At 43.8% G+C, this 15924-nt stretch overlaps 2 protein-coding genes and 1 pseudogene across 3 annotated transcripts in view; all 3 read right to left on the bottom strand.

The window, feature by feature from the left end:
* VAC14 (VAC14 component of PIKFYVE complex) overlaps positions 1-4770 on the bottom strand; it is a 123975-nt gene extending 119205 nt beyond the window's left edge. Inside the window, exon 1 of one of the 2 annotated variants that reach the window (XM_017516261.2) lies at positions 4398-4770. In XM_017516261.2, coding sequence (XP_017371750.1) covers positions 4398-4501 — 104 coding nt within the window. In that variant the 5' untranslated portion in view covers positions 4502-4770. The remainder of the gene's footprint in view (positions 1-4397) is intronic. The other variant, XM_037734150.1, reaches the window with a different exon arrangement.
* A 3667-nt stretch (positions 4771-8437) lies between these two features.
* LOC108294397 lies at positions 8438-8919 on the bottom strand (annotated as a pseudogene).
* An 84-nt stretch (positions 8920-9003) lies between these two features.
* Positions 9004-15924, bottom strand: part of LOC108294393 (hydrocephalus-inducing protein homolog) — a 186004-nt gene continuing 179083 nt past the window's right edge. The window contains exons 62-63 of the mRNA XM_017516259.2: positions 11405-11629; positions 9004-9681 (exon numbers count right to left, since the gene is read on the bottom strand). Of these exons, the coding sequence (XP_017371748.2) occupies positions 9199-9681; positions 11405-11629 (708 nt within the window). The 3' untranslated portion in view covers positions 9004-9198. The remainder of the gene's footprint in view (positions 9682-11404; positions 11630-15924) is intronic.

Genomic DNA, 15924 nt, shown 5'->3' with positions numbered 1-15924 from the left:
AACCACCACCTCACCCTCCTTATCCAAAAGAGGAGGTCATGTGGATACAAATCACGCATGTGAGATGGCGACTGCCTAGAAGCTAAAAGGCGGCTCAGGATGAAACCTACTTTACTGGCATATTGATCTTGGATTTCCCAGCCTCCGGAACTATAAGAAATACATTTCTGTTGTTTAAACCATCAAGTCTGTGGTATTTTGTTATGGCAGCTCCAGCAGACTAATACCGTGTATTCCATCCTCTGGAGCTTTCATCAAACCTTACCATGATGGCCACCCTCAGGCTAACAAAGAAGCTGTGGGTCGACTATTTGATCCGGGAAAGCCAGGGGCAAACTATATGAGCAGTTAGTGCTTCGGCCTTCTGCTAACACCTGCCAAGTGCTGGCAAGTCCTGAGCATATGAAGATAATATGGAGGCATGGATCCTGCCTTCAGGAAATTCACAATCTGGGCAGGGTGGCAGATTCCAAAACAATGGCAGGAGAGTTGTAATCGTCTTCTATTTGCTACAGTAATAATTACCACAATCTTAGTGGCTTAGAATAATATATATTTGCCCAGGCACCCTGGCTCATGCCTGTAATCACAGCCCTTTAGGAGGCCACAGTGGGAGTATTGTTTGAGCCTAAGAGTTCAAGACCAGCCTGGGCAACATACCGAGACCCCATCTCTATAAAAGAAATTTAAAAATTAAGACAATTCAAGAGCAACACATTTATTACTATGGGTCTCACTAAGCTAAAATAGAGATGCTGGCAGGCTACGTTATTTTCTGAAGCTTTAGGGGAAAATCCATTTTCTTGCCAGCTTCTAGAGGTTGCCTGCATTCCTTGGCTGGTGGTTCCCTTCCACCTTCAAAGCCAGTGATGACTGGGTAAGTCTTCCCAACCACATCACTCTGACACTGACTCTTCTGGTTAGGGTTACACTGGGCCCACCTCGATAATCCCAGATGATCTCTCTATTTTAAGGTTAGTGATTAGCAACCTTAATTCCCCATGGCCATATAACATAACATATTCACAGGCTCTAGGGATTAGGATGGGGCAAATATGGGAGGCTATCATTCCCCCTACCAAAAAGTGGTGAGAACAGTACTGACAGATGACAACTATGTTATATACATATGCTATAATTAGGACAGTTATATAATAATTCTCTCTATATATAGTTTATAACAATTACAATGTGACCAGTACTGCATTAAGTACTTGATATGGTTTGGATCTGTGTCCCCACCAAACCTCTTGTCTAACTGCCCCATCTCCAACAAGTTCCCATTGTTGGAGAGGGGGCCTGGTGGGAGGTGGCTGGATCATGGCGATGGATTTCTCCCATGATGATGAATGGCCCAGCACCATCTCCTTGGTGCAGTTCTTGTGATAGTGAGTTCTCAAGAGATGTGGCTGCTTACAAGTGTGCAGCACCTCCCTGCTCACTCTCTTTTGTTCCTGCTCCCGCCATGTGAGACACCTTGCTCCCTCTCTGCCCTCCATCATGATTGGAAGCGTCCTGAGGCCTCCCCAGAAGCAGAAGCCACTATGCTTCCCGTACAGCTTGCAGAACTGTGAACCAAATAAATCTCTTTTCTGTATAAATTATCCAGTCTCAGATATTTGTTTATAGCAGTGGAAGAAGGTACTAACGCAGCACTTTACAACATTAGCTCAAACAACTCTATACATATTATTGTTATTATTCCCATTTTACAGATGAAGAAACTGAGGCACAGAGGTTAATTAGCTTGCTTAGGCTCACCTAGCCAGTAAATGGGAGCTGGAACCTCAGCTCCAGAGCCTGCTCTTAACCACCATGCCATGCAGCTTCTCAAGAAATAGGGTGTCTTAAAGGGGCTGCTTACCTAAGAACAGGACTAAACACATTCATTTAGGGAGCACGTGAACTGACCCTCCTACACTACACAGATAACTACCAAGATTCAGACTCTTACTGGGCATCTGCAGTCTGATTAATGAGAGATTAACTAATAGTCTGTGTTTGTTGAGGGTCATTTTGACCAGGCCAAATAAAGAATATATTAAAACATACAATAGCCTATGTGTACCTGACACACAGAAAGCGTTCAGATACACAGAATGCTGATAAAGCACAGACAAATAAGTATCTGTCTCTAAGCAATTTGTGAAGCACAGGCTTTGAGGAGGGCACCAAACCAACCAGCCATTCTTCATTCTATGCATGATTGGAGAAGGCTGGAAACAAATGAGAGGGTCTTTGAGGCTGGTGCTTCTCAAACTTTAAGGTGCACACAATCACCCAGGGATCTTGTTAAAATGCAGATTGATTCCATAGGTCTGGAGCAAAGCCGGAAAGCCTCTAACAAGCTCCCAGGTGATCCTGATGCTGCCATCTGTAGGCCATGCTTTTGAGCATCAAAGTCATTAGCCTGCAATGTTATTTCCCCACTGAAAATGTGTGGTCTTTCCTTTATTTGGACAACAACCATCAAGTGCTGCCAGGCACTATGCTAAGTGTTGAGGATAAATAAAACAGATACATCAGCAGAGCTCTGTGCTCTTAAGGAGTTCACAGTCCAGTTAAGGCACTAGTGAGTTTCTCCAAATTCCACAAATCAACGGCAATGTCCAATACAAAACGAACGCCATCAAAGACAAAACCCTTACACAGCTGTCTCGAGTGAGAACAGATAGACAGGTGGTGCTGGAAACAACAATAATGTTGAGATGAATACCTCTCTCCTCAACGACTCAACAGATGACTCAAGCTATAATAAAACCAGATATTCCTGAGAAGGAGAGTGGGTGAGGGACAAAACTAGGTGTCAAAGCAACTTAAAAGCCACCAAAACGCCACAGACACGGAACTATGCCTATATATCATCTCTGGGTCCCTCTATTCAGTTTGGCAATGTGCAATAAGACTTGCTAGCATTTGTTAGAGTCAGGTATAAACAAAAAGCTATATAAAAGAGCAGTCAAGAAAGCGGTGCCTGACGAGAGAAGCAGCTAGATGGCGGTGGACATACTGAGTATGAGAGCTGAACGGAGGCAGGGTGGGGAGTTTCTTATCAAAGTCCAAATCTCTCAGTTTAGGAGGAAACTAAAATCCAAAGCAACATTTGGATTACAAACAGCAGTTCTCAACTGGGGCAATTTTGCACTTTCAGGGGACACGTGGCAATGTCTGAAGACATTTTTGACTGTTACAACAGATAGAGTGCTACTGGCATCCAGTTGGAAGAGGCCAGAGATGCTGCTAACAATCCTGGAGGCCACAGGATAGTCCACTGCAACCAAGAATCATCTATCCGCCCCAAAATGTGAATGGTGTAGAGGCTGAGAAACCCTGAGTTAAGGAATTTGCCCCAGGTTAAAGAATCAATGTTACTCCATGGAATGGATTAGAGCAGTCCAACAGAACATTCTGCAATGATGGAAACAGTCTATAATCTGTGCTGCCCAATGTAGTAGCCAGTAGCTACATGTGGCTATTGAACACTTGAAATACAGGTAGTATGACTGAGAAACTAAAGTTATCTTTAATAATTGAAATTTATAATAGCTACGCATGGCCAACGGGTACTCTACTGGACAGAAGAGAACTACAATCCACCTTTTCTGACTCCCAGACTGGTGTTTTTCCAGTTTCACAGCCTGCTTTTTTCCACTCTTCTGAAATCACTCAACTCACTTGAGTTTAACCCTATGATCTGACTGGCAAAAAACCCCACAAAAGTAAAAATAATACTGCAGTAAAATAAATAATAAATAAAACATTCGCAGTGAAACATTCGCTGTTTTGTATATTGGGAAGTAAAGTAAAATATCAGTTCATTGTTACACATACATGTAACGGGACTGCAGAAGCAAGACAGGTCAAATTATTTCTACTTCCACTTGCAGGGAAGAGTGTTATAACACAGATAAAACAACTCTCTGAGTCTTGAGATCATGAGGTTTCCGACTTGATTTCTCTACGTGGTCACTAACAGTCTCTTTCACCTCTCAGAAGCTGAAACCAGCTGGTCAGCATCACCCGTAAATTCTCCAGCTTCTGACTTCTCTCCCACCAAAGACACAACTCCCTCATTTGCTGGCTTGGGTGACACCGCACCGAAGACTCACCATGTGCCGTGCACGGTGCCAAGCACTACTCATACATTATGTCACTTCATTCTCAGTGCAGCCCTTTGTGGCACCGGGAGGTTAAAGAACTGGGACCAAATCACACAGCCAGTCAGGAATAAAGCGGGGACTCCCAGATACGACTCCCAATCTGCTCTGAAACACTGCACTAAGGTAAGGGCCTGCAACCTGGGAAAGTAACACTGGCTGGGAAGGCGTGAGCAGTCTCCCTGGGGAGCAGAGCAGTCAAGGGCTGCATACCCAGGGAGGGGTCCTGACGGCTCTTACTTCTCAATCTCCAGCGCTGCCACCTTCCGCTTTTCGTATAGCTTGTCATTGAGGGCGCGCACGATGTTAGGCGTGAGCGGCGCGAAATCCTTCTCCGGGTTCATGGCGATAGCTCCGGGAGCCTCGCTACTCCTTAACCCGCGGCTGCCGGGGCCGCGCCGGAGCCAGGGGAGTCTGCGGCTCCGCACTGCCCCCGGCGCCGGCGCATGGACCACGCCGCTCCGGGCTTGTCTGCCTCGCCCCGCCGCCGCGCTCTGGAACCCAGGCCTGGACCCTGCTCCAGCACACCTGACCCTGGACGCCTAATAGCTCCCGCCCGGCACTAGCAGCACTCACGGGACAGCGGCCATGTTACTCGGGTCACATGATTCTACAGCACTTCCGCCTTCCGCCACGAGGACCCGCCTTTCTCCAGCCACGCCCCCACTACGGGCCGCGCGTGGATTAACCACGCCCTCGCAAGGCTCCATCCCCCACGCGCACATCATCCTGGCTGCACGCAGGGTAGCTGGAGTGTGGTTTGAGACGTGCTTTAATGGGTGTGTATCTCTTGCCCAATCGATGGCACGTGGTGGGCTTCTGTAGACGTTCCTGAGATCGAAGGGGTTCCTGGAGTCTGATTCACTTAACGTGATTCAATACTCACCGAATTCACTGGTTCATTCAGTACTTGGTCACTTACCAATTTTGTGGATGCCCATGTTTCCCTAACTGGAGTAACACTGTCATCACTTTCACCATGTTTTAGCCACTTGTATAATACTATATCTATTTAATGTTTTCCTCAAATCAATTCACTAAAAAAAAAAACAACAAAAAAAACACTTAAATCTCTTTTAGCTTTGCTTATGCCCTAAAATCATGAGTTTGAATAGGTATATTTTTTTCTAAACACATCAAAATAAATTCTCAGTTAAAAATGGCACTACCTGTCTACCACCTAAGATCTCAGTTACCAATAGTGTCTGTCACCCCACCATTTGGGACTTGAGGTGTGTTTACCATGCTCTGATCCCTAGGATGGCTGGTTACAGACAGACAGAAAGGCCCCAGATCTGCTGAGTTCAGGTCTCTACATGGGTCCCCTGGAAAGCAGCCCCTTCAGATGCTTTGGGAATCACACTACATGGTGGAACAGAAATCTCAACTATGTGGCCAAATATTTAAAAGCAATTTATGGCTGGAGTGTGGTAAACATGCAGTGACAGAAAGATGAATCAGACATTATCATAAGTTTTCAGAGTGAACAGGGAGTTAGGACAAGGGCTAGATTACAGTGGAGCTCAAAGAATATCAAATATAAACAGTTTTAGAATGGATGGTGATACTCTTCTCTAATGAATGAAAAGTGCCTTATAACAATCTTGAAAATGGAATATTATCCTCAACTCATAGATCAGAAACAGGGACACAATGAATGAATGGCAAAGGTAGGCAGAATTCTAGAATGACCTCCAATATTCCCACCCGTTTGTGTACATGCCCTGTATTATCCCCTCTTTCAGTGTGAACAAGACTTGTAAACGTAATGGGCTGTGTATCACTCACATGATTATATTATGCAATATTGCAGAAGAGATTTTGCAAATGTAATTAAGGTTCCCAATCAGCTGACGTTGAATTAATAAGAGAGATTAACTCGGGTGGGCCCGACTGAATCAAGCGAGTACTTAAAAGAGATGAGAAGAAATCTGAAGTGGAAGAGAGACTCTCCTATAAGGACTTTAGTCACATGGCCACAAGGAAATGAATTTTGCCAACACACTGAGGGTCCTTGGGAGCAGATCTTTCCATAGTTGAGCCTCCTGATGAGGATGCAGCTGGCCAGCACCTTGATTTCAGCCTTGTGGAACCCTGAGCTGAGAATCCAGGTCACACTGGACTCTCAAACCAGGGAAACTGTGGGCTAATAAATTTGTATTGTTTTAAGCTCCTAGTTTTGTGGTAATTTGTTATGCAGCTATAGAAAATGAATACAAAGGTTAATCCCAAACTCAGCAAGTCATGGAGATAGGGTGTCTAGACAATCCATAAAAAATGTATTTTTCTATACTGGTGGGGTTTTCACAGCTGTTAAAATCTTTGCCGACACAATCCTAACAATGAAGGTAGGTGCACTAACAAGCAGTAGTAGTACTGCCAAGAACGTCTCCAAATGTCTTGCAAAGTTTGGTTTTAGGATTTTGATGATGGTTGATGCAAAACACTGAAAAAATGTAAATCAATGGGAATGATTTAGTTCTATTTCTCCAGAGTGTGTTGATCACCACGGGACCCTTATCTAATATAATATTTCATCTGTTTCTTTTGCTTTTTGGTTTGGCCTTTTCTTAGAGGTGAACTGAATTTCCCAAGGGTCAAAATGTGATACAGTTTTTAATAATTCAAACAGTAAGGATTTTTTTTTTTAACAGAAGTATTCTTTTCTCCTGAAATTACATTCTGACTCAGGTTACTAAGTAACCAGTTTCTTATTCAAGGCCCAGACCAGTGTCTACCTTTAAGTCCGAAGTTCCTAGAAAGAAGTGTTTCTTTTCTCTAATATCTTCAAAAATGCCAACTAGGTAACATTATTTATGCATAATTGAACTAGCAGTCGTGCTAAAAATAAAGCCCAAGGGCCACCCTTGCCTTCTATCCTTGTTCCTCTTCTCTGACCTGTGGCCATTCCTGTTGAAACTCTTCTAGATTAGGGACTAACTGATGTGCCCAGCTGCATACTGGTCATCATTTCATGGTTATAATTCATCTGCATCTGTATGATGCTTGGATGAAGCAAGAATCTCTTATGATGCTAGAACTTGTAATAGTTCTGTAACAACTATTCATAATCACTATTACAAGGTATGTAAAAGTTATGACATAACTTGTAGCAACAGGCTGCTGGTGACATTGTAAGAAATTATACCTAAATCTTGAACTGTGCAAAGCAGTTTCTCCTACAGCAATGCTTGCGTTCAAGGAAACTTTAGTTTAATAATGGCTCCAAAGCACATGGGTAGTGATGCTGGAACAACTCTTCCAGCCTCCTCCCCCTCTTGCAGGAGGGCTGTAGGGGATGAGTATGTGGAGCAGGTAGATGCAGGGGGACCCTCAGTCAGAGGTGTATGTCTGCAGAAGCAAATCCATTCCAGGGCCAGACTTTAACCATCTTTATTTCAAAAGGTGATGCTGAGAGGTAAGTGGTCCTAGTAATACACACCACAAGACCCAGGGGAAGCCAAGTCTCTGGGCTGAGGCAGGTGCCCCACTGCTCCTTGGAGGTGAAGCTTCCAGAGTGATGTTTGAAAAAAGGCACTAATCACCATGCTTTAGGTGCACACAAAATAGGGACAGTTGCAACGTATCAAACTGAGGTGTGGTCCTTTCCCTGGCAGGGATTTCCTAACTCAGTTGCAGCACAAATGGCGGGGCAGGTGACTGATCTGTAGCACTGGTTCTCAACTCTGCTGTACAAGTTATGTATATAATAAAGATGCCCACACCCCTCTCCGGACCAATTAAATCAGATGGGGTTGAGGGAGGGTCTGAATGAGAGTTAGGTGGTTCTGATGTGCAGATGGGATGGGAATCCCTGCTCTTCCTCCAAGTGCTACCCAAGGCTGGGAGTGTGTGTGGCAGTGGAAGCTGGGATCTCTATTAGCCATTCTCCAGGTCCTGGACTTCAGTGAGAACTTTCTGTGTAGGACAGATGTGGGATTTGGACACTGATAGCATAAAAGCCAAGAGAAAAAGTGACGGAAGCGTCCCTGGGTTGCCCTAATGGTATCTGTTCATCCCTTTGAAAATATTGACTTTTATGTGAAAGCAGAATATTTGGCTTTTATGTGAAATATTTGGCTTTTATGTGAAAGCAGAATAAAATGCCACATCAAAATAGTCATATTTAAGGGCTTTTAAAACCATTTTGGATTTTTTTTATCAGTTATCATTAGTTTATTATAAAATAGAGATATGGAAATTATTTACATGATGAAAGATTTCAGGACTTCCGTGGAATGGGCAGCTTCACGTTGATGCTATTTCAATAGTGACTTATTTCAGTCTACGTACCTTCCAAGAATATCACCATCTCTAAATAGGAAATAATCCTTGCCATCTAGAACTACTCTGGTACCTCCATATTCTGGGAGAAGAACTTTATCTCCAACTTTCACGCTAACTGGTTGAGTCTCTCCACCCTTTCCTTTAGAACCCCATCCAACAGTGACTACTGTTGCTTGCAATACTTTTCCTTGAGATTTTTTGGAAGCGTAATGCCTCCTTTGGTTACAGTTTCAGCAGCACTCCTTTCAACCAATACTCGGTCAGAGAGTGGGAGAAACGTTCTAAACACCTGTCCTGCCATGACTCCCGCCGCCTCAGATTCGTGCTCTGGTGCACTGCGGCAAGGAGGAACCCCACCATTTTGGATCTTAAAAGAAACTGCAGTGCCCAGCGGCACGCCCTGCTAAGTGTTGTACGGTAGAAGGTTATTAGTGTGATACCTGTGCCTTCTTGTAAAAAATGGAGATTATTACAAAGTACTTGAGTTTTGGGGTGATGTCAAGAAACGAAATTTAAGGACTTACAACGAATCAGTTGTCTAAAATATAGATCTGTTGTGTGTAGTTATAATGTTTAATATGAAATAGATATTTCATATCTATATTTGGAAAACATGTAATATGGAAATAACTGCCCCTATAATTGTATAAGAAGAATAAAAACAGTTCCTTTAGAATTTTTATTGTTTTCTCTATTCTTTGTCAGGCTAAGACAATGCGTAGATTTTGGTTGATGCAGGTAACTCTGGTTACCACTAAAGGGTGATCCCCTTTAGATAATAAACCCATTTAATTCCAGCTTCACTGCCTTCACCAGGAGGGCAGCTCACAATCAGCTTGGTGGTGATGGGGGTTTTGCTGCCGGATGGGTTTCCTTCAAAGAAGACTGCGATGTTGTTGATCTTCTTGGGCCGCACAGACTCCACAGCGCGAATGCTGAAGGCTGGGTTCTCCACGATGATGGAGAAGGTCACCACATGATAGAAGATATTCTTGAAGGGGATGATTATGCTGTACCCGGCTCGGATCAGGAAGGGACCTTGGGGCTTGGGAGGCAGAGCCGTTCCAAAGAGGGGGATGATATACTCCCCACCTGCAAGTGATGATAGGATGAGGATGCCCTTGGTCTCACCCAGATGGCTGGGCTCGAAGAAGACTTCCACACTGGCTTCAGTGCCGCTCTGGCCTCCTGGGGCTGCATTAATGATTTTTTCTGCGTGGAAGTCTGTGCAGTCTGTCTGAAAGGGGAACAAACAAACTCAGCTCACGTGAGATCCTGAGGAGCACATCAGGAGCTCAAGTCCACCCCAGTCCCTCCACCCCTAGACATCAAGCTACTATGTCTGTGTGAGACTGGGAATGCTATAAAGCTGTGTCCTTATGACTCCCCTGCAGGGTAGGCATGACTAATTATTATTTCCATTTTGCTACAAAGAAACAAAGGCAAAGAGATGTTAATAATGTGCACTGAGACACACAGCCAGATTATGTCAATAGGGCAGTCACGGAGGCTGGTCCCCTATATCGGGTTCTTTCCTTCCATGCACATGGAAGACCAAACATCCTGGCTGCTTGTGGATGGGTGGGACTAGTTTCAGACAACTGGCTGTGAGCAGAAGCGAAAGGTGCGCTTCCATGCTAGAGCCTTTCATTGCCAGTTTAACTCCTGTCAGGGTCTTTTCACCCCTCCAGTACTGTACTGGAAATATCTGAGATGCTGCTGGAATCCCAAGGGACTGAGATGAGCAGTTTCCCCTGCCGGCCTCTCTGGTAGATAGCTCAAATGAGGAACAAATCTTCATCTTAAGCCTCTGTGATTGTTACTGCATATAACTTAGCCTCTCTTGGCTGATAAGACTCCTCAAGAGCCTCTGCCTCTTGGTTACAGCCACAAGGTCTCTGATTTTACCTGGGCATGTGACTGCCCAGTACAAAAGCTATCTTTCCTAGCTCCTTTGCTGATAAGTGTGGTCCTGTGAAGTTTGGTTCCAGGGAATATTAGTGGAGGTGCTATATACAGCTGTCCCCTCTTCCCTTGTAGCTGGCTGGAATGTGGATGTCCCGATAAACCATCTTGGCCCATGTGGACCAAAACAACTCCAGGGAGAGGGCAAAGCATTGGGACAGAAGGTATTGGGTGCCTGGTGTCAGCAAGCTGCGATTCCAGCTCAAACTGCTTATGCTCAGACTGTTATTTGTGAGAGGAACCAACATCTAATTTGCTATTATTTGTGGTTTTTGTTTTTTAAATTTTTATTTTATTCTATTTTTAAAAATAGAGACGAGGTCTCACTCTGTTGTCCAGGCTGGTCTTCAACTCCTGGCTACAGTGATCTTCCCACCTGCCTCCCAAAGGGCTGGGATTGCAGACATGAACCACTGCACCTAGCTTTGGGTTTCTGTTTTAGTAGTTGAACCTATATTTCAACTGATATAACAGCTAATGTATATGGGGCACTTACCATAGGCTAGGTTCTAAGAAAATGGCTTTAGATACATATTTAAAATCCTTACAGCAATCCTGCAAGGTCAGGGGTATTAGTCCCATTTATAGATAAGCTTAGAGAGCTTAAGCAAATTATTTATACAAAGAATAAGTGGCGAAGCCAGGATTCAAACCCATGTCTGTTTGATTCCACAGCCGATGTCATGACCACTAAGCTATACTGTCTCCCTCTCTGGGTCCCTGAGTGTGCTGCGGGAAACAAAACTCCCCTACCCTCCATCACAGCTTGTTAAGACAGAAAGTCTATAATGGCAAAACTCAGGCCTGACACTGTTTGTTTCTAGCTGGGCATTTCCAGGCTAGATTCAGGCCTCTGAGGCAGGTGTCACCATGGCAATGAAGCACCTGAGTCTCTCTGAGTCTCACATTCATTCTCCCTCTGTGTCTCCTCTCATTGTTTTTGGACCCAGCATTCTTGCAAGGGAAGGGTAGAGGGCACAGCAGAGGCTACCCACCCTGCAGTAGTATTCTGTCCTCTGCCGTGTGTAATTGATGAACTTCACAAGGATGTTTTGACTGCTGCCAAGGGCAGTATGGAAGTGAACGGGCTTTTCCGGAAGTGCTGGTGTGGCTTTCAGATTGAGCTCATACTGGTAGTAACCCAAGTCAGTGCTGTGCAAAGTCAGTCTTCCTAAGGTTTCTCCAGCTTTCAGGGGCTGGAATTCAAACGAGAACGTGCCCTGGAAGAGAAAACAGAGGCTCCTGTCATGCTGAAAGACTAACTCATCACCTACAGACCTGCCCAAGGCTCCATAGGCAGGTTGGGGGCAGAAATCGTGCTCATGCTCATGAAGATCTTGCCCCTGTGGAACCTCTGTCCATACCAGCCACCGTTCCTCCCCTGTTCCCCTCCTAGCTTTCTCTAGTCCGGGTGATTCTGTATCTGGGATCCCCATGAATCTAAGTGCAGGGGCTGGACCTTCTCCTGAGAAGCACACGCAGGGAGATATGAAGACGGGTGAGTGCTGCCCGCAGGAGGGCTGAAGCTTAGGCAGCTCCTTCTTTGCTCATGGCTAATCTCAGAACAGTGCCCTGGATTCTGCCATCCTTCATTATTGCCCATAGCAAAACAAAGCAGGAACCAAAGAGCATTCCTTATATAGCAGAACGAGGAAAACAATTCAAATGTATCATTAGTAGAAGACTGGTTAAATACATTACAGTTTTCTCACTTCAGTGGAATATTGTGCAGCCACTAAAAAGGATGAGGTAGAGCAATACACATTGAAATGAAAGGTGTTGATGACGTTTTAAGTGGAAGAAAGGAGGTTCCAGAAATGCATATAAAGTGTGAGCTCTTTTTTTGTAAAGAGTATGTCTGGCCGGGCGCGGTGGCTCACGCCTGTAATCCCAGCACTTTGGGAGGCCGAGGCGGGTGGATCATGAGGTCAAGAGATCAAGACCATCCTGGTCAACATGGTGAAACCCCGTCTCTACTAAAAATACAAAAAATCAGCTGGGCATGGTGGCGCATGCCTGTAATCCCAGCTACTCAGGAGGCTGAGGCAGGAGAATTGCCTGAACCCAGGAGGCGGAGGTTGCGGTGAGCCGAGATCGCGCCATTGCACTCCAGCCTGGGTAACAAGAGTGAAACTCCATCTCAAAAAAAAAAAAAAAAAGAGTATGTCTATGCATGTATAGAAAGAGACTGTGAGAATGTATCCCACACGGTTACCAGTAGCTTATGTTAGTGTGGGAAAATGGGATTCTGGAGACTTATTTTCAATTTCATATACTTTTATATAGGTAAAGTTTTATTCTACTATGAGTAGGTATTTTAAAAAATAACTAGTTCTTACTGAAAAATACCAGGCTGGGTGCAGTGGCGCACACCTATACTTTGGGTGGGTGAGGAAGGATGATCACTTGAGCCTAAGAGTTTGAGACCAGCCTGGGCAGCATAGCGAGAGCTTTTTTTAAAAAAAAAAAAAAAAAAAATTAGCTGAGTGTGGCAGCACATGCCTGTAGTCCTAGCTACTCAGGAGGCTGAGGCAGAGGAGCCCTTGATTGCAGGAGTTTAAGGCTGCAGTGAGCTATGATCATACCACTGCACTCCGGCCTGTAAGACACAGTGAGACCCCATCTCTAAAAAAATGTTTTTAAAAAGAAAAATATCACCCACACAACAATCCTGCATGTTCTTCACACATACCCCAAAACCTAAAACGCAATAAAATACACAAAAAAAGAAAAATAGCAGAAAAAAAAAGAATATAACTGAAGTTATAGATGTTTAACAAAAAAGGATATGGTATAAGAACTTAGATAATTTTATCACAATTCAAAAACTAGATAAAACAGACACATGTATAAACAAACATAACTTATAAAAACAGACCCAAGAAGATATAGAAAACCCACATAATTCTATTAATATAACCATTAGAGAAATGTAATCAATAATAAAAAAAAATCCTTAAATAAATTCCAGGTATATAAAGCTTTACTTGTAGGTTATACTAGACAATCAAGGATGAAGGAATACCAGTATTCCACAGATTCTCTCAGAGGAAAAACAAAGAGGGAACCCACTCTAAACAACGTAAAGTTGACACCAAAATTCAGCAAGAATAATAGGAGAAACAAAAATTGGATGCCAGTCTTTCTCCTGAACATAATGAATTTTAGAGGATAGTTGGGTACAAAGTCAATATACAAAATAAGTGAATTTTAGCCACGTCCGCAGCTCACACTTGTTAAACCCAGCACTTTGGGAGGCCCAGGCAGGAGGATCACTTGAGGCCAGGAGTTCGAGACTGGCCTGGCTAACATGGTGAAACCCTGTCTCTACTAAAAATACAAAAATACCCATGCATGGTGATGCATGCCTGTAATCCCAGCTACTCAGGAGGTTGAGGCATGAGAATCACTTGAACCTGGGAAGTGGAGGTTGCAGTGGGCCTGATCATGCCACTGCACCTCAGCCTGGGTGATGGAGTAAGAAACAAACCAACCAACCAACCAACCAACCTGAAATAAGTGAATTGTAAAAGATGATTGGGTACAAAATCAATACAAAAATCAGTTATATTTCTATATGCTTACAACAAACAGAGAATGAAAATTTAAAAAGGTACTATTTATAATAGCATAAAAATATATAAAATTTAGAAATGAGCCTAGTAGAAGATGAATAAAGTCTCTACATAGAAAACCAAAAAAGGGCTATTGAGAGAACTTAAAAAGGCCTTAAACAAGCGGAGATTTGCTCGTGGATTGGAAATCTCAATATTGTAAAGATATGAATCCTCCTTATGATAGACAGGCTCAAAATGGTCCTCAATGATCCCCACCTCTGGGGATTCCCACTCTCGTGTAGTCCTCTCCCACATGATACCAGGGGCTGACCTATGTGACCACCGGTATATGGCAGAAAGGATGGCATGTCACTTCTGAGATTAAATGATGAAAGACTGTGGCTTCTTTTCTTGTGCACTCTTTCTCTTAGATCTCTCATCCTAGGGGAAGCAAGCTGCCATATTGAAAGCAGCTCTAGGGAGAGGCCCAAATGGTGAGGAACTGAAGCCTCCAGCCAACAGCCAGCAGGGAGCTAAGGCCTTTCCAGCAACCATAGGTGAATTTAGAAACAGATAATCTAGCCCCAGTCATGCCTCGAAATGACTAGAGTCCTGGCTGATAACCTGACTCCAACCTCCTGAGAGACCCTGAGCCCAAACCGCTTAGCCAAGGTGCTGCTCTTGAATCCTGATCCTCAGAAACGGCACAGACAGTAAACGTTTGTTGTTTTAAGCTGCTAAGTTTTGGTTCATTTGTGATGGATCAACAAATAACTAATATATTCTCAAAACAATCTATAGGTTCAATGTAATCCCAATCAAAATCCCAACAGGTTATTTTTCTTTTCTTTTTGTTTTTTACGGAGGAACTTGACAAGCTGATTTCAAAATTGACATGGAAATGTAAAGGGCCAAGTATAGCTAAAATATTCTGGCAGAACAGTAAGATAAGAGGTTAGTAAGTCTCAACATAAAGCTGGAATGATTGATTGCTTTACCAGACATCAAACCTTACTCTAAGTGGGTAGTAATTAGGATGCTATGATATTGGCACAAATTCACAAATAAAATCATTATGATATCATAGAAAAGCTAGAACAGATCCACGCATAAATGAGCTTGATTTATTTCATAAATGGTCCTGCAGAGCAGTTGGGGAAAAGATAGCCTTTTAAGTAAAAACAGCATGAGACAATTTATATCCACTTGGAAAAGAAAAAAAACTTGACTCCTGCTCACAGCATGTGAAAAGCAATTCCAGGCTCTGGGCAAGATGACTGTAGCAACATAGTTTGGTATCTCCCCAAATCTCCCCACAAAACACACAGATCTACTAGGTTAACAGCAGCAAGAACACATGGTCAACATTTATTTATTTTTGAGATGGAGTCTCACTCTGTCTTCCACGCTGGAGTGCAGTGGTGTAATCTGGGCTCACTGTAACCTCTGCCTCCTGGGTTCAAGCAATTCTCCTGCTTTAGCCTCCCAAGTAGCTGGGACTACAGACACAGGCCGCCCACGCCTGGCTAATTTTTTGTATTTTAACAGAGACAAGGTTTCACTGTGTTGCCCAGGCTGGTCTTGAGCTCCTGAGCTCAGGCAATCCACCTGCCTCAGCCTCTCAAAGTGCTAGGATTACAAGCATGGGCCACTGCACCTGGCCGCATGGACATTTATAACAAAACTAAGTGCAAAGGTAACCCCTCAAATCCCAAAATACTAGCGGATAGGACCAAACTACTAAACACTAGTAGATGGGTACAGTATCAGCCACCATATGGGAAAAGCAGAAGGAAGGCAAAGGATCATCAGTCCTGAGAGCTCGAGAAACCAGAATCATCTCTGAATTGAGGGATCTCATGCAACCTGGGAAGCTTTTATTCCACTGACATTGAATGAACAGGTAAAAACCTGGAAAACCCGACAGGTCAATTTGGCAACAGCAGCCTTAAGTAGAG

This window comes from Cebus imitator, unplaced genomic scaffold (genome assembly GCF_001604975.1).
Source record: "Cebus imitator isolate Cc_AM_T3 unplaced genomic scaffold, Cebus_imitator-1.0 Scaffold577, whole genome shotgun sequence".
Classification (NCBI taxonomy): domain Eukaryota; kingdom Metazoa; phylum Chordata; class Mammalia; order Primates; family Cebidae; genus Cebus; species Cebus imitator.
This window is presented reverse-complemented; position numbering and strand designations above follow the sequence as displayed.